Source organism: Chiloscyllium plagiosum, chromosome 12 (genome assembly GCF_004010195.1).
Source record: "Chiloscyllium plagiosum isolate BGI_BamShark_2017 chromosome 12, ASM401019v2, whole genome shotgun sequence".
NCBI classification, from domain to species: Eukaryota; Metazoa; Chordata; class Chondrichthyes; order Orectolobiformes; family Hemiscylliidae; genus Chiloscyllium; species Chiloscyllium plagiosum.
In genome coordinates this window covers 7365430-7387871 of record NC_057721.1, presented here as the reverse complement: position 1 = coordinate 7387871, position 22442 = coordinate 7365430, and the positions used below count along the sequence as shown (strand labels likewise).

General features: G+C 41.9%; 1 protein-coding gene across 3 annotated transcripts in view; it reads right to left on the bottom strand.

The window, feature by feature from the left end:
* Positions 1-22442, bottom strand: part of rb1 (retinoblastoma 1) — a 197177-nt gene that overhangs the window by 8136 nt on the left and 166599 nt on the right. For all 3 annotated transcript variants that reach the window (XM_043700384.1, XM_043700386.1, XM_043700387.1), the window contains 9 exons: positions 20272-20390; positions 19910-20073; positions 14877-15028; positions 5591-5695; positions 4816-4929; positions 4264-4427; positions 3367-3397; positions 1345-1487; positions 1118-1170 (listed from right to left, as the gene is read on the bottom strand). In XM_043700384.1, coding sequence (XP_043556319.1) covers positions 1118-1170; positions 1345-1487; positions 3367-3397; positions 4264-4427; positions 4816-4929; positions 5591-5695; positions 14877-15028; positions 19910-20073; positions 20272-20390 — 1045 coding nt within the window. The remainder of the gene's footprint in view (positions 1-1117; positions 1171-1344; positions 1488-3366; positions 3398-4263; positions 4428-4815; positions 4930-5590; positions 5696-14876; positions 15029-19909; positions 20074-20271; positions 20391-22442) is intronic.

Genomic DNA, 22442 nt, shown 5'->3' with positions numbered 1-22442 from the left:
TTGTGTCAGCAACTCATATTGGCTGTGATAATTCATGGACACATGCTTCCTTTTACCCTTATGCAGAATGGTGCACCTTAAGCTGTTTAATCAATTGTCCTTCCCTATTAGCTAGATTAGATTATGGTCAGCAAAGAAAAAGATCCAATTTGAGCAATGGTAGTTTAAAAAAAAACACTAACCACTGTAGATATTAAAACTTGGAACATAAATGACCAGATTAAGAACATAGGAGGACTTTCATTCTAGGCAATCTGGTCCACATCCAAACAGGACAATTTCTGGGAAAAGATTTTCCTTCAAAGATTAGATGACCAACCATCAAATCAAAACCTGCATTATCCGAAGTATAAGTAATCTGTACAGTACAATAACAACACATGCAAAAAGCAAAGAATACTTTTTGTCATATGAAAATCTACAGTCTTGTTGCATGACTGCAGCACAGAATTTCCTTACCTGTTATTATATGTAAGTGTAAAAATAATTGTGTTTTGAAAGAGCTCATTTATCAAAAGGTATTCAGTAAAAGCACTAGCAATATTTACACTTAGATAATACATCAAATGTGCATCATTCAAGTAACAACTCCATGTTTCTTATTGCTGCAAGAAACCTGCTCAGTTTTCAGCCATGAAATCTGGATTACTACACAATCAGTGAGGTTTCACTTTGACACAATAAGCCAAAAGCCACAAAACATTTGGCTATCACTCACCCCTACACTTTTAAAACCAGGCCATCTATTCCAAGGTGACAAGCTTACTAATTGGGTCAACCTTTACAGGGCTCAGAAAATGATTTTTTTAGTTCATGGCATGTTGTGGAATATGAAACTAATGTACTCTAGAATGCCTTTCATAGATGCTGGTCTATTCATATCTGGTTTCATGTAATTCCTAAACATCTGTCTGAAACTGTGATGCAAACATTGTTGCTAAGCAATATAACCTCACACAGAATTCAGCTTTTGAGGTTAGACAGCCTGCTAAGAACTTAGCAAACTCCTCATCAGAACCAATTAATTAGAGTGCTAGATAACCTAACCATAGGACATGAAAACCAGACACAATGTACTCACACATCAATAATTTGTAAAAAATTCGAATCCACTTACTCATTTCAGCAATCTTTTGCTGCAGTAGTTTGGACTCCCCAGACAAGTGCTTGCTAAAAAGCAGAAAAACAACAAACATATGAAACAATGAGTAAGAATCTAGTAAGTCACACAGATTCGGCTCTTCTGCTACAATCGGAAACAATTTTCATCTTGAAAGATAATTATTTTTGGCTGATTTCTGAAAAGGTACAGAATGAAGCAGCAGAATTGGCTTCTTTGTTTACCTGCCGTCCGTCTCATCTTGACCATCCATATCAAAGCGAAGCCTTTTGAGAGGTTTTGGCAGACTCCCTGCATCTCCAGCCCTCTTAAGGTGACGATCACTGGAACTCACTAACTGATTGATCTTTTGGAATTTTTCTGGTGACTGAAACAATATGTTTTGGTGACAGTTACATGATAGATCTAAGTCCAGTTTGGAGGAGAAAATAACACACAATTTTCACTTTTTAACCCAATATCCCTATTTTGTTACTTTCCATAATCTATATATTTTGACTCCTGTTAAGGAAAATATCTCCTAGCCACGTTTCCAAAGACAGCATTGAGACTTGGTACTGTAAACTGAGATTACTTAGGGCAATTTAATGGTGCTTTTATGGTTCTACTGGGTAGGATCAGCTTGATTGTACACTGCTAAACCCCTTGGGGAACTTCTAAAGGACTGTCATTAGAATTTCTTTTATTAGCCACCTGATGAAGGAGCAGTGCTTCAAAAGCTAGTGCTTCCAAATAAACCTTTTAGATTACTTACAGTGTGGAAAAAGGCCCTTCGGCCCAACAAGTCCACACTGACCCGCCGAAGCGTAACCCACCCAGACCCATTCCCCTACATTTACCCCTTCACCTAACACTACGGGCAATTTAGCATGGCCAATTTGCCTAACCTGCACATTTTTTGGATTGTGGGAGGAAACCGGAGCACCTGGAGGAAACCCACGCAGACAGGGGAGAACGTGCAAACTCCACACAGACAGTCGCCTGAGGCGGGAATTGAACCCGGGTCTCTGGCGCTGTGAGGCAACAGTGCTAACCACTGTGCCACCATGCCGCCCACCTCCTGGATATCACTCCTGGATGCCAGAAGTCCAGTATAGCTGGCATCAAAAGAAAATTACTATGGGAAAGATAAAATCCCATACAAACTGACCGACTCCCACAACTACCTAGACTACACCTCCTCCCACCCTGCCCCTGTAAAAACGCCATCCCATATTCCCAATTCCTCCGCCTCTGCCGCATCTGGTCCCAGGACGACCAATTCCATTACCGAACAACTCAAATGGCCTCCTTCTTGAAAGACTGCAATTTCCCCTCAGACGTGGTCGGCGACGCTCTCCACCGCATCTCCTCCACTTCCTGCTCCTCCGCCCTTGAACCCCGCCCCTCCATTCGCCACCAGGACAGAACCCCACTGGTCCTCACCTTCCACCCCACCAACCTCCGGATACATCGTATCATCCTCCATCATTTCCGCCACCTCCAGACAGACCCCACCACCAGGGATATATTTCCCTCTCCACCACTATCAGCATTCAGGAGAGACCACTCTCTCTGCGACTCCCTCGTCAGGTCCACAACCCCCACCAACCCAATCCCCGCTCACCTCCCTCCAAGGCCCCAATGGATTCTTCTATATCCTTTGCAAATTCACCTGCGCCTCCACACACATCATTTACTGTATCCGCTGCACCTGATGTGGTCTCCTCTACATTGTGGACACAGGTCGCCTATTTGCAGAACGTTTCAGGGAGCACCTCTGGGATCACCTGCACCAACCAACCCAACCACCCCATGGCTGAACACTTTAACTCCCCCTCCCACTGGACTATAAACCTGGTTTTGTGAGATTTTTAACTTTGTCCACCCCAGTCCAACATCAAAATTATGATTGAACATTGGTGGTTTTTCAAATTTGCTGATTGGGATTTAAATTTCAACCTTCAGAATCTGATTCCAATACTAACGAATGTATGAGTCAATGAATCACTGATGTTTGACTTGAAGATCCCTGCAGTACAATACTTCTGCTGAAATGATTAACATCAATGAAGGAATATATTCAAGATCATTATTTAACTGTGTGAATTGAGTATTCAAATATTTCTATTTCAATAGCCTAGGTCATTATCAAGCTTGATGTTTTACATCTGGAAAACTAATATCGACATAATACAACAAAACATTTAAGGAGCTTTAAGGTGACAATTCTGCATACACAATAGTCTTTAAAAAGTAACACTCACCCCAAATGGCTCCCCAATAGACACTAATATCCTGTGAAATCAAATAATTATTCATCAGTTATGAAAAGAAAGACCATTCTTGAGGGCTTGACATTGTAAGTATTATACAAAGATAATATTTTTTAAAAGTCATACATAGAGGTAATGAAAAAGGATAAGAACCCATTGCTACTAATAGCATGTTGTTTTTAATCAATGCAATTCTGCTATTCTAATGTCACCTGCGGGAAAAATTCTACTGGAGGCTCACTGATGACGTTCCTAGCATGGTGACAAAATGGCTGAAAACAAACCTGCCAGCTCAGCAAGCAAACTTACAACCTGAAAAAGTCAACCGTTTCAAAGTTTTCTGCAAGAAAAAAAGTTTTAATCTGTAGTAGGGTCCCTTAATCTGTTCAGAAACGGTACCCTGGTGCTTTACAGAATTAATCTCAACTGATGTCCCTACTTCTTCATTTAAGGTGATCATAATCACTCAGCAAAACATCATCTGATACATTCTACCTCAATGGAAGTTTGACAGAGAAACCATATTTGCTAGTTTTTAAAAGCTATAACATAAACTAGTTTGAATAAATCACTACCTTAACTGCACATTGACTTATCATGATAAATCAATCAGAAAAGTAAGCCACTAGCAGGGAACAAATGTATTTTAATAAGGAATAAGCCTGAAATATTAACCATGCTTCTATCTTCACAGAAGTTGATTAATCCACTGAATATTTCCAGTACTTTGTTTAATTTTAGATTTTCAGCATGCACAATGTTTTGCTCTGGCATTGTTAATAAAGCACTAGTAAGATTATCTTTTGGGCTGCACTTGATATCTGTATCAGAAATCGAGATCTAGAACATGAGCCACAATTTGCATTATGAATGTTTAAAAATGCTGACCGTGTTCTTGGAGTCAGTTTTGTTGGGGACAGTAGTCCGTCACTTTTGTATGGACTTTTCAATGGAGATACATAAATGTTATTTCCACCGGGCACACGCAGTGGAGAACTTGGAAAACCAAATGTACTGCGAGGAACTTGAGGTATTGGTGAGAGTGTTGGTGGCTGTTTAAAAGAGACAGTACAGAATAAATTCACAGATAAGCCCTGGAGTTTTAATATTTCAATATAGGACAACTTGAAGATATGGAAACAAACAATTATCACATTATTGTCGATTTGTTAGTGATGGGAGTGTAAAATCCTGTAGCATTATATTTAAGTCAGTGAATGTTGCAGTATTAACAGTAAACCATAGTAATCAGTGCATTTTTCGAGCTATTAGGAAATAATTGTGGATCCCTGGCAGTGTAGATTGCAACATTTGCTGATGTTATTTTACTCAGCCACAGACATCAGAAATTGCACTAAAAATATCAAAAATTATTAGTTACTCGGCTCATACATGCAACACTATGTTGTTTGTTGGAAAAACAGATAATAAGTTACTCACACGTGTTGAAGCGTACTGCAGGATATTGGTTTTCAGCCTCTGCATGAACACCAGGTTGTAGAAGCCTATAATGGAATCATACTGCCCTTCTCTGATCAGCACGTGTTTAAAGGTCTTAAGGAAGAAAGAAAATGAATGCCTTAATTAAGCTAAGCAATTTACTCAGAGTTAACTGAACTGCAAATGCAGTGAGCCTTAATACTTCAGTAAAATTAGTCAAGTCTGACAAGAAGACTTAAATTTGTTCTTTTCATTGCTTTGAAGCAGATATCATTTAGCAATAAGTCATATGATAAGTACACCAGATAAGGACATCATGAATTTAGTTGTTCTGAATTTCCATAGTTGGAGAAACGTGCTTTAATATTTAACCTCAAAATCTGACCAGCTGCTAGGGTAAATTTTACTAAACATTCAGCCATAATCTAAACAGATTAGATTTGCTTGAACTAGAATGAGAACAATTTTTAAATGCTTGTAACAGTATTCCAGAGGTACTGAAGAGTGACTTCTTGCTGTCTTTTCAGAAGGAACTAAATGCAGTTTTAGAAAATGAATAGGAAGAGTGGGTGCGTGTGTTTGTGTGATACAATGGTGAGAACAGGAGAGATGAAGTGGGGAGAAGGATGAGAGCACCGAATCAAACCAACAAGCTGTGCAAGCAAATATGGACTTTTCTTGTCTTGGAATACATAATATTTTTGTCATGCTGGAAGAAGGGCCAAAAAACAAATCCTCCTCCCTTGAAAAAATCTCTGCAACATGTCCGAGTTACCTCTTGACTTGTATTTGGCAAGTCCTTGTAGGCAGTAACAATTGTCTTGAACCTAAGGTCTATGTTCTTCACCTTGCAAATGGCATACATGGAGCACATCATTATCTGTTAAAACACAGTTAGGCTTGTTAATATACATATACTCCCATAGAAGAAATGTTCAAAACATACTTGTAAATCACATGCTTCTCATCAAGTGTTTAGTTTGCAATGTGCACAACTCATTCGTTATAACAGGTTATGAATGTGAAATATAGGAGTGTAGGGAAGGAAATAACCTATCAGCTTTCAGAATCACCTCCTTTTAGTTCCGATTTTGTTACGAATGAAAACCGGAATTGAAGCAATAAAATGCAGGCAGATTAAGTCATAGTAATAGTTACAAAACTTTCACAAAGCCCAATAGCATAAATGTGTGCATAATTATGATAATTATACGAGTTATACAATTAAACATATAGATTTAATATTTTTGTTTCACTTACTTATTGTGGTAAGACTGATGGCATCTCCAGCAGAGGTGAGTGTTGCACCAAAAGAGACTAGAGTGTTGAGGTAACAATAAAAGCTAAGATTGTGTGTTCTGTCAACATGGAGAAGTCTCCAAAAAGCCTTCTTGAACATACACATTATTCAGTGCACTGGTGAAAAAGAATTAAGAGATGGTCCTCTTTAAGGGACTCAGTTTGGTTCAGTTTTAAAGGCACCATTATTTAGTACTTGATGAACTGATGGTAGCAGATAACTGAAAAACAATCTCGAAATATTGGCCCATTTTAACTTTGTACAGGGGGCTAGACCTTGTATCAGTCAAGTCCTTGCCCGACATATCAGTGTTGGGGCATTCACCAAGTTGCATTAAGAGCATGAAAGAACTCCACATTGTTTGTGATAGTTAACAATCTTTTTGAGTAGGCAACACTATCTCCAACATAAACAAAACTCAGCAGCTGAGAGAGAAAGCAGAATTAATGTTTCGGGTCCAGTGACCCTTCTTCGGAACTCTCTCTAATGCAAACTTAGTCACTAACTTTATTAAAATTATATATCAACCGCAAACACTTTAATGGATAACTGGAATTTTTCCACTACCTTCAAGTCAGAAACAAGGATATGGCCTAACATGTCCTAAAACACGTGAGTGTGAACCAGCCTGCAGGAAATTCACACTTCTTTACTCAGAGCTTGGGGATACTGAATCCAACTGTAGCAACTCACTGCAGTGCAAAGGAGGTTAGCACGGTTAGTGTGAGACTGCAGCAAAATGGCAGAGTGAGAATATTGACTACAATTTGGTTCGAAGTGGAAATTTGGACTAAATGTGGATAGAAATACCTCAACCAGGGTTTTTGCAAGTAAATTCACCAGAGCCAAAGGTAAATGGGAGGATAAAAAATTGTGAATCGAGAGGCTGACCTGCAGTCAGGAGAAAGTGAGGACTGCAGATGCTGGAGATCAGAGCTGAAAAATGTGGAGCTGGAAAAACACAGCAGGCCAGGCAGCATCAGAGGAGCAAGAGAATCAACGTTTCGGGCATACGCCTTTCTTCAGGAATGAGGAGGGTGTGCCAAGCGGGCTGAGATAAAAGATAGGGGGGAGGGGTGCTGGGAATGTGATAGGTGGAAGGCGGTGAGGGTGAGGGTGATAGGCTGGAGAGGGGATGGGGCGGAGAGGTCGGGAAGAAGATTGCAGGTCAAGATTGAATGTATGGAGTCTATTGCTCACTTCAATAAAAAAAATTACCCATGTGTCATGTCAGTTTTGGCTCACTTCATAGTACTCTCATAGTACTGAGTCAGAAGGTTACAATTTTGTTCTTCAATCAATATGACAAAGGCAGATTATCTAGTCATTATTACACTGATGTTCATGGGACCTTGTGCTAACTTAACTGTCGTATTTCTTACATTTGAACAGTATTTTTACTTCTAGCATATTTAATTGGCTGTAAAGCACTTGTTTTCCTGAGCAATGGCTCATGGGAATGAATTGTGCCAAGTAGATCAAGTGTCAATCAAGGAACAGTAACCATGATAAGGTTGGTTTGAAAAGGACAACAATAATTCACTGGGGAAAAGTCAGCTTCAACGTAGTGATAATAAATCTGACTCAGATAAATTGGCATCAAAGATTAACAGAGTAAACTGTAAATGTACTTTAAATAAGGCAAGATATCTTCCTACTGAGGTGAAAGAAGGTAGGAGAAACAAACCCAGAGCTTCCTCATTGATGAAAAAGATACTGTGAAATAAAGTGAAACAGAAAACAAAATGAGCTTTTGACTGATATCAGGTGGATAACACTTCCATAAATGAGAATGAGGTCCATCAAAGAAAGTTCAGAGAATTCCTATAAATTGAGAAAGTAAATTTAAAAATCAGAGAGTATGAGTAGAAACTGGCAGGAGGACTGGAGTGCAGCAGCATAGGGACGCAGATGTATATGAAAATAAATCATTAAGAGAGTGATAATAAAGCAGGTGGCATTCACATTCTCTCGAGGATTATCACTAACTTTGTTCACTCTTTTCCTTTTTCGATGCCTGTAGAAACTACTGCTATCTAATTTGCATTTCTATCTTTCTTTTGTACTGTAATAGCTTTCTCCCAATTAGTAGTTTCTACAGTTTTTATAAGCTGACCAATGTCGGTCGGTTTGTAGTAAATGTCTGTGTTGAGTCGGTCGCCCGAGATAGAAATGGAGAGGTCTAGGAAGGGGAGGGAGGTGTCTGAGACGGTCCAGGTAAATTTGAGGATGGGTTGGAAGGTGCTAGTAAAGTGGATGAACTATTCAACCTCCTCGTGGGAGCATGAGGTAGCGCCAATACAATCATTGATGTTGCGGAGGAAAAGGTGGGGTGTGGTGCCAGTGTAGCTGCGGAAGATGGACTGTTCCACATATCCGACGAAGAGGCAGGCATAGCTGGGGCCCATGCGGGTACCCATGGCTACTCCTTTGGTTTGGAGGAAGTGGGAGGATTGGAAGGAGAAGTTGTTAAGAGTGAGGACCAGTTCAGTCAGTTGAAGGAGGTGTCAGTAGAAGGGTACTGGTTGGGTCGGCAGGAGAGGAAGAAGCAGAGGGCTTGGAGGCCTTCGTCATGGGGGATGGAAATGTATAGGGACTGGATGTCCATTGTGAAGATAAGGCATTGGGTGCCGGGGAAGCAAAAATCATGGAGGAGGTGGAGGGTGTGGGTGATGTCCCGAACGTAGGTGGGGAGTTCTTGGACTAAGGGGGACAGGACCGTGTCGAGGTATGCAGAGAGGAGTTCGGTGGGGCAGGAGCAGGATGAGACAATGGGTCGGCCAGGGCAGTCGGGTTTGTGGATTTTGGGTAGGAAGTAGAAACAGGTGGTGCGGGGTTGTGGGACTATGAGGTTGGAGGCAGTGGATGGGAAATCTCCTGAGGTGATGAGGTTATGGATGGTCTGGGAGATGATGGTTTGGTGGTGGGAGGTGGGGTCATGGTCAAGGGGGCAGTAGGAGGACGTGTACGCGAGTTGGCGTCTAGCTTCAGTGGTGTAAAGATCGGTGCGTCCAACTACCACTGCGCCTCTCTTGTCTGCCAGTTTGATGGTGAGGTTGGGGTTGGAGCAGAGGGCTGCGTGTTGTGAGGGTGAGAGGTTGGAGTGGGAGAGAGGGGTGGACAGATTGAGGCGGTCAATGTTACGGCGGCAGTTAGATATGAAGAGATCGAGGGCAGGTAAGAGGCCAGCACGGGGTGTCCAGGTGGATGGAGTGTGTTGGAGGCAAGAGAAGGGGTCGTCAGAGGGTGGGCGAGAGTCCTAGTTGAAGAAGTAAGCGTGGAGGCGAAGGCGGCGGAAGAAATGCTCGATGTCTAGCCGCATGTCGAACTCGTTGATCCGGGAGCGTAGGGGGATGGAGATGAGGCCTCTGCTGAGGACTGATCGTTTATCCTCAAAGAGGAGGTGGTCTGGAGGGATAGTGAAAATACGGCAGGGCTGGGAGCTCGGACCTGGTGTGGGGGCGGAGTGGTCCTTGAGCAGGTGAGTGACATCACTGGGGGCGGAAGTGGGTGTGGCGACGGCCACTCCGGGGGCGGAAGTGGCACCCCGGGCAGAAACGGCACTGGTCCCGGTGGCATTGGATCTCGCAGCAACCACGTATCTGTCGGCGAGGGTCTTCCTGGCGATCGTGGAGGCGGTTGTCTGGGCGGCGATCGTGGAGGCTGTACGGTCGGTGGTAGCTGTTGTCCGTGCGCCGGTGGGGGCGGAGTGACGTCACCGTTCGCCGCGGCGGACCAGCTATGGAGTGACATCACAAACCACAAACTGGTGTGGGTGCAGGGAAAGCAGCTGGTTGGTGAGTAGGATTGGTGAATATTTCAGTCTTTACAGTAAAAATAAGAGTCTTCAGTTTGTATTTGGGTCTCCAGTACTTTTCTTTTTTCATAAAAAAACTGCTTAAGTATTAGATTGATACTGGTCATTTTATTCATTTTAGTTTATAAAAACAAAATATCATTACAGTGAAGCGTACAGAGCAGGGAATTTCACCAAATTATCCAGTTAAATCAAATATGATAGCAATGGCAGAAAAGGTGATGTGTTGCTGCCACAGCATGTGGAAGCTGCTGAACACTAAGGTGATCCAGAGCAAACACATCCATAGTAAGGGTTTGTAGCTCAAGGAACTTCAATTCTAAATTGAGCAGCTGCTAATATAGTGCCACACCAGGGAAGGTGAAAATTACCAGGACACTTTACTCCAGAAGATGAACACATCCCTCAGACTAGCTGCTTCAAAACTGGCTACTTTAGTTGGCTTAAAGTCTATGAGTGGGAAAGTTAGTTACATTGTTACAAAAAAAGTTACAGCACAGCATTTAGAAATGATCAAGTTGGCTTGTCTTAATGAATGCTTGGCTTGGCTTGGCTTGCCTAACAAATTTAATAGAATTCTTTGAGGAGGTAATAAGCAAGATAGATAAACAGGAAGTAGGGGATGTAACATATTTGGGTTTTCAGAAGGCATTTGATAAGGTACAACATGTTAGGCTATATAATGAGGTAAGATCACATCCATGGTTTTGGAATTAGTATATGAGCATGGATAGAGAATTGGCTAACATTAGAGTTGGGATAGGAGAGGAAATTTCAGGACGGCAGCCTGTAACTATTGGAGTGCTATGGAGAGCAGTGTTGGCGCCAATTAATTACAGCAAATATGAATGACTTGGATGTGGAAAGTGAATGTACTATAGCCAAATTTGTAGATGACACTAAAATAGGTAGGAAAACAATTAGGGAGGTTGTGCACTTTGGCAGGAAGAATCGAGAAGCTATTCTTATTTAAATGGAGAAAAACTGCAGAAAACCTCAGGACAGAGTGACTGGTTCATAAAATGGACAAAAGAAACTGAACTGCAGAGGAGACGAGTGACTGCCCTTGATATCAAGCCTGCATTTGACCAACTGAGAGAATCGGGCGATAAAGAAAACTCTGTCAGCTAGTTGTGACACATAGTTGTGAATGTTGAAGTGGCGATGCTTATTGATGACTACACAATATTCAGCACCATTTATGATCCCTCGGATACTGAAACAGTCAATGTGCAAATGTGCCACACGGATGCCAGACAACGACAATCTCCAATGACCACAGTTAAGCCATCAACCCTTGATATTTAATAGTGTTACCATTACTGAATCCCCTATCGACCAGAAACTCAACCGTACTAGCCACATAAATACAAAGGTTACAACAGCAGGTCAAAAGCCATGAATCTTGTAGTGAGTAATTCACCTCCTGACTCTCCAAAGCCTGTCCACCATCCACAAGGCACAAGTCATGAGTGTGATGGAATACTGCCCAAGTGCCTGGAGCAATGCAGTTCCAACAACACTCAAGAAGTTTGATACCATCCAGGCCAAAGCAGCCTGCTTGGCTGGCACCATATCCACAGCATCACTTCCTCCACCATTGACATAGCAGTAGTGTGTACCATGTACAAGATGCAACGCAGAAATTCACAGCATCTTTCAAAACACATATCACCACCATCTAGAAGGACATTGCATCAGATACATGGGAGCACCACTACCACTTGCAAATTCCCCTCCAAGTCATTCATTATCCTGACTTGGAAATATATCATTATTCTCTCAGTATTGTTGGGTTAAAGTCCTGGAATTTCCTCCCTAATAGCATTGTGGGTCTATCTATCGCACATGGACAAGTCAGCTCACAACACCTTCTCAAATGCAACAAAGGATGGGCAATATATGCTGGGCCAGCCACTGATGCCCTACTCCAGTGAGGGAATTGAAAAACATAGATTACTTACAGTGTGGAAACAGGCCCTTCGGCCCAACAAGTCCACACCACCCCGCCGAAGCGCAACCCACCCATACCCCTTACCTAACACTACGGGCAATTTAGCATGGCCAATTCACTAGATAAGTGCCCTTGTCCATGAATCACAAAATGCTAGCATCCAAGTTCAGCAGATAATGGGGCAAGTAAATGGTGTATACAAGTAAAGAAGTTTTGCTAATACTATATAGGTATTACACCATAGCTGGAATACCATGACAGATGTTGGACCCCTTCTCTATTGAAAAATAGCCGGCATTGGAGGCTATCCAGAAAGGTTTCACTCTGTTGATCCCAGATATGGATGGATTTTCTTACTAGGAGATGTTGACTAGGTTGTGCATGTGTTCTTTTGAATTTAGAAGCATCAGAGAATCTTTATTGAAAGATACAAGCTTTTTAAGGATTTGATAGGGTACAGGTGGATAGCTTGTTTCCATTGGTAGAAGAGTCTCAGAGAAAAGGACATAGTCTCAGAATAAGGAGTTGCACATATAAGACGGGGAACGAGGAAGAATTTCTTCCCTCAAAGAGTAGCGAATCTGTGGAATTCTTTACCACGGAGAGCTGTCAAGGCTGGATTTTAAGCACATTCAAGCCTGAGATAGGTTTTTAAACAGTCAGGGAATCATGGGGAAAAGGCAGCAAAGTGAAGTTGGGATTATGAGGTGAGCCATGAACTTACTGAATGGCAGGGCAGATTCAATGGACTTCAGTTCCCACATTTTAGGGTTAGCCTAACTTAGCAAAACTCAAAGTGTAATTAGGCTCAAAACATTAATTCTGTTTTTCTCTCTCTACAGATACTGCCAGACCTGCTGAGTTTCTTCAGCATTTCCAGTTTTCATTATCAGGAGTTTGCTTGGTCTGATCCCACGTTAGAGTCAAGTTATTTCCTGAGCTCATGCTCGTAACTTCAGTTTACTGAAGCATTCGGTTTTACTAAATCCTACTGTAATGTCACTTTTATGAAATAAGTATCTTAAAATGGAGAATTTAAAGGCATTGGCATGGATCTCCCAAGCAATGTCTGTGATTATTGCATTGCGGTGCAAACATATATTTCCCCAAACAGATGCAGTTGCATATTTCTACTGGTTCTACTATAAAAGGAGAAAGTGAGGACTGCAGATGCTGGCGATCAGAGTCAAAGAGTTTGGTGCCGGAAAAGCACAGCTGGTCAGGCAGCACCTGAGGAGCAGGAGAATCGATACTTCAGGCATAAACCCTTTATCATGCCTGAAACATCGATTCTCCTGTTCCTCGGATGCTGCCTGACCAGCTGTGCTTTTCCGGCACCAAACTCTTTGACTGGTTTCTATATAATCCTGGTTTTCATAGAATTGTTTTCTCATTCATTTAGTGCCCATCCCTCGCTGGCTTTGAGAAGGCAGCAGTGAGCTGCCCTTTTGTACAGCTGTAGCCTGTTTTTTCTGTAAGTATATCCATAATGTCGTTAGGGAGGACAGAGTCTGGGAACAACAGGATACACCTCTTTTCATGGCACTAGCTGCCAAATTTAAAAGTCCAGTCTGAATGTTAATCGATGACGGAGTGACTGGATAGTGGATGACTGAGTCTATGGATAGTTTGGTGAGCGGTTAAAATTGGAGGACGTGAAATGTTAGTATGATGGGTGCATGAAATGGGCTGCTGGAAGGTAGGTATCTGGATGAGTGGGGGGCGGTGTGTGTGTATGTGGATGCGGTGGCTTTGTGCACATAACACGATATGAGTGTAGATTTGGGTAGGTAATTCACTGGATTGTGTCAGGTCAGGGAAGCACTCAGTTTGGATAGGAGGGGTAACCAGAAGGCATTTAGATTGGGAGAGCAGTTGGAATATTCAGGTTAGATTGAAGGGGGCGAGAGTGTGATTGGTTAGAGTGTAGTCTGACTGGGCAGTTGTTAGATGGTACTGGAGGGAATAGTTGGTATGGGTCAGAGGGATCTGTTGACTTGAGGGGGGTGTTTAGTTGGGTCCAGTCATAAAGGCAGCAAGTTAATTCAGGGGACTAGTCTGGTAGAGTTCAATGGACAGCTGTTTCTGTAGTTAGCCAAGAGTTAAACTAGGTTTTAAACTGCCTAACATTTCTTGGCTAATTACCCAGGCAAGTACCAAAAGTCCTTCCCCATTGTGATAGTCATGGAGGGACCAACTGAATAGGGGATATTTTCATCAGCAGTTAAAATTCTTTTGGAGGTTCACTTGTTGGGTCTTCCATTGGGTCCCGAGACATACCTTCAGTTTTATGCCCAGTCATTGATGACCCACAATCTCTCTTGTTGCTTTCCTCCCCCATCTCTGCACAAGGAAGCATCAACCTCCCCTGCCACTTCCACTTCCAAATATCTAATCTCTCCGGTCTTCAATCATAAACCATCCAAAATTCCAGCACCAAACTCCCAATCTCTCTGGCCCCAGCATCCAAAACATTCCCCCGTCCAAGATCACAACTCTCCAACTGATCATGCCCAGTCTAACATCTGATCTCCTCCCACACTGTGCTGCTTCCTCTTGAATACTTTCTCATTTGACACTGATAAATTGTGCCACAAGACATCGGAGCAGAAATTAGGTCATTTGGCCCATCAAGTCTGCTCCACCATTCAACCTTGGCTGATAACTTTCACAACCCCATTCTCCCACCTCCTCCCCGTAAATTTTGATCCCCTTAACCATCAAGAATAATGCAGAAGATCTATCTGCCCAGAGGCAGCCAGTCTCTCAATCTTGCTGGCTGTGGCTAGGAAATGAATTTGAAAAATGCTGATCTTATGTTAGGAGGAAAACAATTCAGGGTTCTCAATCCTGATCCCCTTCACATGCAACAAGGATCATGTTCAGTTTTGATGCCATCGCATTGTATGGAATCAATGTTCCAAGTACCAAAAAAGCCACAATGGAAGACAGTTCAATTGTCTCTCAATGAAATAAATAGCACATGATACCTGGTCTAAGTGTCTGTCTCTCATGAGTTCATATTCATTTCCTAAGGTATGTTGAAACAGAGTCCATATTATAGCTTCGAGCGGAGGATGGTCAGATGGCAGACAAAGATGGTTGCAGAGGGTGTTCAATCGAAGATATGCCAATCGATATACTGCACAAATAACGCATGGCAAGAAGTTAAGTCATCTTAGTTTGGCACTCAATAAGTTTTCACAGAATATTATCAAAACAACCAAAAGAGTCTTCACGTAATTCTTGCAAAGAAATGCATTTTCAAGTTGGACAAAGCTTCCTAGATACATATCAGTATTATACTCAGATTTTCAATATGCTCTGATATGAATTAGCCATGTTATACAGGAAAACCTGCTGGGAGTTGATGGGGGAGGTTGGATTAATCTATTAGCTTTTGGACGGCAACTAAAGAAGGAAGTACTGATGAAATCACAACACAGGATGAAGTAACCACACACATGATGAAATGGAGGGCGTCAGGCTTCAAGTAGACAAAAAAAAATTGATGCAAATTGCCTTGACAGGATGACTCATTCAGCTGAATAAAGAATATAAATTATTACAATGGAAACTCTTTCAGAAACAGGAGGTCAAATATATCCTTCTAAAGGATAGTACTGAAAACGAAGCCTGAAAGTTTTATTTTTGGATGAAATAATGGTCAAATGGTCTATGCTGTGCATAAGCCAAAGACAATCATTTTTCTACTAGACAAAAAGGAAATTCCAACTGCTTCTATCACTTCACCAACTGCTTTATCTGTTTTCAACACATGTCAATTTACCTTGTAAGATTATAAAAACTAGGAATTTAGATAATGTTAGGTTGCACTTAAATGGCTGTTATTGTTAACCTTCTAGCATCAGCTTTTCAAAAGGTGGCCTGTAGGAAAGAGATAGCTCTTCTACATAGGGAATGATAATGGCACAGTAGAAACCTTTTAAGTTCTAATCTTTCATAAACATTGTGAATTACATGCTCCTGGTTAATTCATTGGTAATTAACAGATCTTAATGAAAACTTAGACAACAACGCTTTTCCAACACAGGTCACTTTCTCAATTGGTATGAGGGGATAGGGGTTCAAGGACACCCTCCAGCATCCTCATGTGTCATTCAGGGAGTAACAGGGATGTAGATGTGGTGGGCAGAATCCAGTAACCCACTAAATGCCCTCTAAAACTTGTGTGTATGCCAAAGTATTTTTTTTTTTAGTGATTTCCTTTTGGCTGTCTCTTAATTTTCGTTCCTTAGATATCAGTAAAATAAATCAGGGAGTTTTTCAACCATAGCTGGGACACTTCCAACTGTAGATACAGGATCAGCCATTGATTACTCAAATGTTCTCAAACCATTTTTATTGTTGGCCTCTACAATTTCAAACTTGTTCAAACTGTGAGAACATAAAGGACAACAAGGTAGGACTGACAACTTTAACTGCATTTATTTCAATGCAAGAGGCCGAACAGGGAAGGCAGGTGAACTCAGGAAGGACATGATTAGAACATGGCACTAGGATATCATAGCAATTACAGAAATGCGAGAGAGGATGGGGAGTGGCATTTTTGATAAAGATAACATTACGGCTGTACTCAGGGAGGATATTCAAGGAAATACGTCCAGAGACGTTATTTGGGTGAAATTGAGAAATAAGAAAGGGTTGATAACCTTTTTGGGATTGCATTAAAGATTGCACCCCGCCCCCAACCCCAATAGTAAGCAGGAAATTGAGAAACAAATTTGTAAGGATATCTCAGTTATCTGTAAAAATAATAGGGTGGTTATGGTCAGGGATTTTAATTTTTCAAACATAGATTGGGACTGCCATAGTCTTAAGGGTTTAGGTGGAAAGAAATTTGTTAAGTATGTACAAGAAAATCTTCTGTTTCAGTATGTGGATGTATCTACTAGAGAATGTGCAAAACTTGACCTGGTCTTGGGAAATAAGGCAGGACAGGTGACTGAGGTAGCAGTGAGGAAGCACTTTGGAGCCAACGACCATAATTCTATTAGTTTTAAAATAGTGATGGAGAAGGATAGACCAGAACTAAAAAGTTGAAGTTCTAAATTGAAGGAAGGCCAATTTTGACGGCATTAGACAAGAACTTTCAAAAGCTGATTGGAGGCAGATGTTCACAGGTAAAGGGACGGCTGGAAAATGGGAAGCCTTCAGAAATGAGATAACGAGAATCCAGAGAAAGTATATCCCTGTTAGGGTGAAAGGCAAAGCTGGTAGGTGTAGGGAATGCTGGATGACAAGAGAAATTGAGGTTTTGCTTAAGAAAAAGAAGGAAGCATATGTCAGATATAGACAGGATAGATCGAGTGAATCCTGAGAAGAGTATAAAGCCAGTAGGAGTATATTAAGAGGGAAATCAGGAGGGCAAAAAAGGGACATGAGATAGTTTTGGCAAATAGGGTTAAGGAAAATCTAAAGGGATACATTAAGGACAGAAGGGCAACTAGGGAGAGAATAGGACCCCTCAAAGACTAGCAGGGAAGGCTATGTGTGGAACCGCAGGAGATGGGGAAAATACTAAACTAGTATTTTGCATCAGTGTTTACTGTGGAGAAGGACATGGAAGATGTAGACTCTGGGGAAATAGATGGTAACACCTTGAAAAATGTCCATATTACAGAGGTGGTTATGCTGGATGTCTAAAGGTGGTTAATACTCAGGACCTGATCAGGTGTACCCCAGAACTCTGTGGAAAGCTGGGAAGTGACTGCTGGGCCCCTTGCTGAGATATTTGTATCATCAATATTCACAGGTGAGGTGCCAGAAGGCTAAAGGGTGGCTAACGTGGTACCACTATTTAAGAAAAGTGGTAAGGACAAGCCAGCGAACTATAGACCGGTCAACCTGACGTCAGTGATGGGCAAGTTGTTGGAGGAAATCCTGAGCGATAGGGTTTACATGTACAGTAGCGCCTCGATTTACGAACTTAATCGTTCTGGGACTGAATCAATTTTTCCCATTGTTTGGATAGCCTAAGAATGCTTGGGCGGCTGTTCACAACGCACGCGCCAAAGACGAACTGAATGAGATCACACGGGGCCAGAGAGCTTTTGCGTTCAACAAGCGTGTAGCAAAGCAGAACAATGAAACTACGTGGTCGCGCATGGGCTTTTTGTGTTCGTACCTTGAATTTTGTATGTACGTTGAAGCAAAATTTTACGTACAATCCTGTTCGTAAACTGATTTGTACGTGAACGGGGTCGTTTGTATGTCGAGGCGCTACTGTATTTGGAAAGGCAAGGACTGATTAAGGATAGCTAACGTGGCTTTGTGCATGGAAAATCATGTCTCACTAACCTGAGTTTTGTGAAGTTTAATGAGGATGAATGAAGTTTAACAAGGGCAGAGAAGTGGACGTGATCTATATGGACTTCAGTAAGGCATTCGACAAGGCTCCTCATGGGAGATTGGTTAGCAAGATATGTCTCATGGAATACAAGAAAAATTAGCCATTTGGATACAGAACTGGCTCAAAAGGTGGAAGACAGAGGGTGGTGATAGAGGATTGCCTTTCAGACTGGAGGCTTATGACCAGTGGTGTGCCACAAGGATCGATGCTGGGTCCAGTGCTTTTCGTCATTTATATAAATGATTTGGATATGAATATAGGAGGTACAGTTAGCGAGTTTGCGGACGACACCAAAATTGGAGGTATAGTGGACAGCTAAGAAGGTTACCTCAGATTACAACAGGATCTTGATCAGATTGGCCAATGGGCTGAGGAGTGGCAGATGGAGTTTAATGTAGCTAAATCTGAGGTGCTGCATTTTGGAAAGGCAAATCAGAGCAGGATTTATACATTTAATGATAAGATACTGGAAGTTTGGTGAAAAAGAGACTTTTGAGTGAAATTCATAGTTCCTTGAAATTGGCGTTGCAGATAGGATACCGAAGGAGGCATTTGGTATGCTTTCCTTTTTTGGTCAGAGCATTGAATGTAAGAGTTATGAAGTCATGTTACGACTGTACAGTACATTGGTAAGGCTACTTTTGGAATATCGCATGTAAGTCTGCTCTCCCTCCTAGCGGAAGGTTGTCGTGAAACTCGAAAGGGTTCAGAAAATATTTACAAGGATGTTGCCAGGGTTGGAGGATTTGAGCTACAGGGAGCGGCTGAAGTGGCTGGGGTTGTTTTCCCTGGTGTGTCGGAGGCTGAGGGGTGACCTTATAAAGGTTTATAAAATCATGAGGGGTATAGATAGGGGAAATAGGCAAGATCTTTTCCCTCGGGTAGGGGAGTCCAGAACTAAAGGGCCTAGGTGTAAGGTGGAAGTAGAAAGATTTAAAAGGGACCTAAGGGGGAACTTTTTCAGAGTGTGGTACGTGTGAAATGAGCTGCCAGAGAAAGCGGAGGAGGTTGGTACAATTACAACATCTAAAAGGCATCTGGGTGGGCATATGAATCAAAAGGTTTAGAGGGATATGGGCCAAATGGGACAAGATTAGGTTAGGATATCTGCCCTGCATGGACAAGTTGGACTGAAGGCTCTTAAATCGACTATCTTTCATAGACTATTGCTACCTCCCTTATTATTACTTACTACTCTTTCAGTTTAATGTCCACTTGCCTGTTCCCAGCTTCTGTTCATTATCCTTTGCTTGATACCCAGGATTCTGCTCTACTAAGCCCTCACTTAGAGAGCTGGGTGAGGTGTGAAAGGAACAGCATATAGGATGGCAAGCAGGAGACAGCTAGGGTATCAGGAAAGGGAGACAGTGAGGAGGGTGGGGTTAGGGGGAGTGGTGAGTGTGGGTCCAGAGACGCTGTGAATGAAGCATCAGGAAATGCTTCAATAACAGACTAAATATGTTAAGGTACCAAGCAGTTCTTGGCAGATGCACAGTAACCACATGAGGAAAAAAATACACCATCTGTATAAATACTCTGCTGCCATCTGAAGCACAGCAAAGCAGCCAGAGACTGGTCAATACTATTGCTATTTCTTATTTGCTGTTAAATTACTAAAAGCCCCAGAAGATAATTTGTCCAGTAACGTACATTTTTTGTAGAAGAGAGAAACTGAGGTAAACTTCTGAGGTTTTTGCTGAGGCTGAAACTGAGACTGGCCAGCAGATGGTGTCTCAATCTTTGCTTGCTGTGTGGGAACTTCATGGGCTGAACAAGACCCTTTTTTCTGCGGGGATCTCTCTGGATGCAAATAACTGTAGAAAAACAGAAGATTCCAGAGGTGACAGAGCTGCTTCGTTTAAATGAGAAATTAAATTCAGGTCAACAATGTATATATGTAATGAGAATACTCTAGGTTACACGTTTATATCTGCGTGTTTCTACAACTTCAGCATTGAACACTAGCTGTCAATATTAACCACAGAGTACATGGTGTGTACAAATATACTTACAGGTCTGCAGCAGTGTGGTTATGCTGGAATGGTTGTTTGAGAGAACTAGTGGGTTCTGGCTGATCTGGCTGATCTTCCTGTTCTTTTTGTTGTCGGAGTATGTCAAACAAAGGTGAATCCTGAAAGAAACAGGAGTTCACATTAAAAAAAACATTAAACCTAAACAGATCCTTAAATATTTGCATGATGCCATTCAAATAATGCTAGAATGCAAGATGGGAAGAATATTAAGTAGTCTGGGGATCATTCAGGAGAATGGATTAGAATGCTCTGGTCAGATTAACAGCAGTATGGATTGACTGACCTGAAATGCACTATAACATTCTATAACTTTGCGAAAAGGAGAACCCTTTCACCTTGGCCTGAATGCAAGACTAACTCATTAGCTTTCTCACTTGCGAAATTAAACATTTAAAAATAACTTTTGGATAGAAAATATTAGCAGCATAGGTAAAGCACAGATTTTCCAACAGATTAACATAGAAACATTGTAATTGGTTTTCTATTTCAACAGATACAGAAATTCATCTAAACTTTGCATGCCTTCAGCAATGTTTTCATTACATTTACAGAACTAAATGAATGTAAGTGGTAAGGCAAGGGAATTAAAAACCTAGGTGCAGAAGGGAAGAATAGAAACTAAATGATGAGGGAGGGTGGAATGAAAGAGATCTGAAATTAGAGCACTGCTCACAGGAGCACTCTAGTGTAATGCATCAAATCTTCCAAGCAGCCTTGAGGTTTTTGAGCAGGGTGATGCAGCAGTTTGCCTAACAGCAGGCAGGCATGGCCCGAGAATGTATTTACTGAGGCAGTGACTACAGCGGGGAAACAACGAATAAATGGTATCAGACAGCACAGAAGGCAGTCATTTGGCCCATCATGGACTGTTTTAAAAGAACTATTAAAATAATCGCACCCTTACGTATTTCCTGTGGCCCCGCAAACTTCTCCTTTCCAGGTTTGTGCTAAAAACAGCTTGTAGTTATATATAGCAAATTCAGCAGGCTGGAATGCCCAAGATGCTTTCAAATACATATTAACACCAAACACCCAAAGTGATATCATAACGTGCAGCAGAATGTTTGGGTAAAGCAACAGGTTTTAAGGAGTGCCTGACAGGACCAGAGAGAGGTTTAACTAAGAATGAACTTTTAGAACAAAAGGAGCTGGACAGTGGAAGGAGTGCCCACTGATGTTGCAGCAGAGTGATAACTGAGGATCCACAAGAAGTCAGAAATGGAAGTGTGTACGATTGGAAGAGAAAGTTACAGAGGGAGGAAGTGGTGAGAGCATGGAAGGACTTAAAAACAAGGATAGCAACTTTAGCTTTGAGGCTTGGCTGGACTGGGATCCAGTGTAGGTCAGTAAGCATTGCATGTATGAATAAATAAGATTGTTGCGAGTTAAGATACGGGCAACAGCGTTTTGAAGGAGCCACGGGTTACAGGAGTTAGCCAGCATTGCAGTAGTAGTTGGTCTACATATGACAAAAGGTACAGAGAAGGTTTTCAGCACCAGATACACCGAGGCAGAGAGAGAAAGGCGTTACTCTGCAGATTGAAGGGGGCATAGCTTTAAATTAAGGGGGGGGGGGTAGGTATAGGATAGATGTTAGAGGTAGGGTCTTTACTCAGCGAGTCGTGAGTTCATGGAATGCCCTGCCAGTAGCAGTGGTGGACTCTCCCTCATTATGGGCATTTAAGCGGGCATTGGATAGGCATATGGAGGATAGTGGGCTAGTGTAGGTTAGGTGGGCTTGGATCGGCGCAACATCGAGGGCCGAAGGGCCTGTACTGCGCTGTATTCTTCTATGTTCTAATCTTAGTTAAACGAGAGAGCATGGAGTTAGGTGGTCAGTTCAGCATTAAGTGGATACTAAAGCCTAAACAGTATGTTTATATTGCAGACAATGGTTAGGGGGATGGAGTTATTACTGAGTGAACCGGATTTGTGGTGTGGACTGGAGCCTTGGTCACCTCAACTCTAACTGGAAGAACTAACGACAAATCCAATACTATTATACAAGTAGCGCAACACATCAGAGGCAGAGTTCTACAGAGCAGCTGGTGAGATTAAATTTTTGAATTTTACTACTGTTTATCATACTTTCTGATGGCATGCTCCAGATTATAATAATTAATAGCATAATTATATTCAGATATTGTATC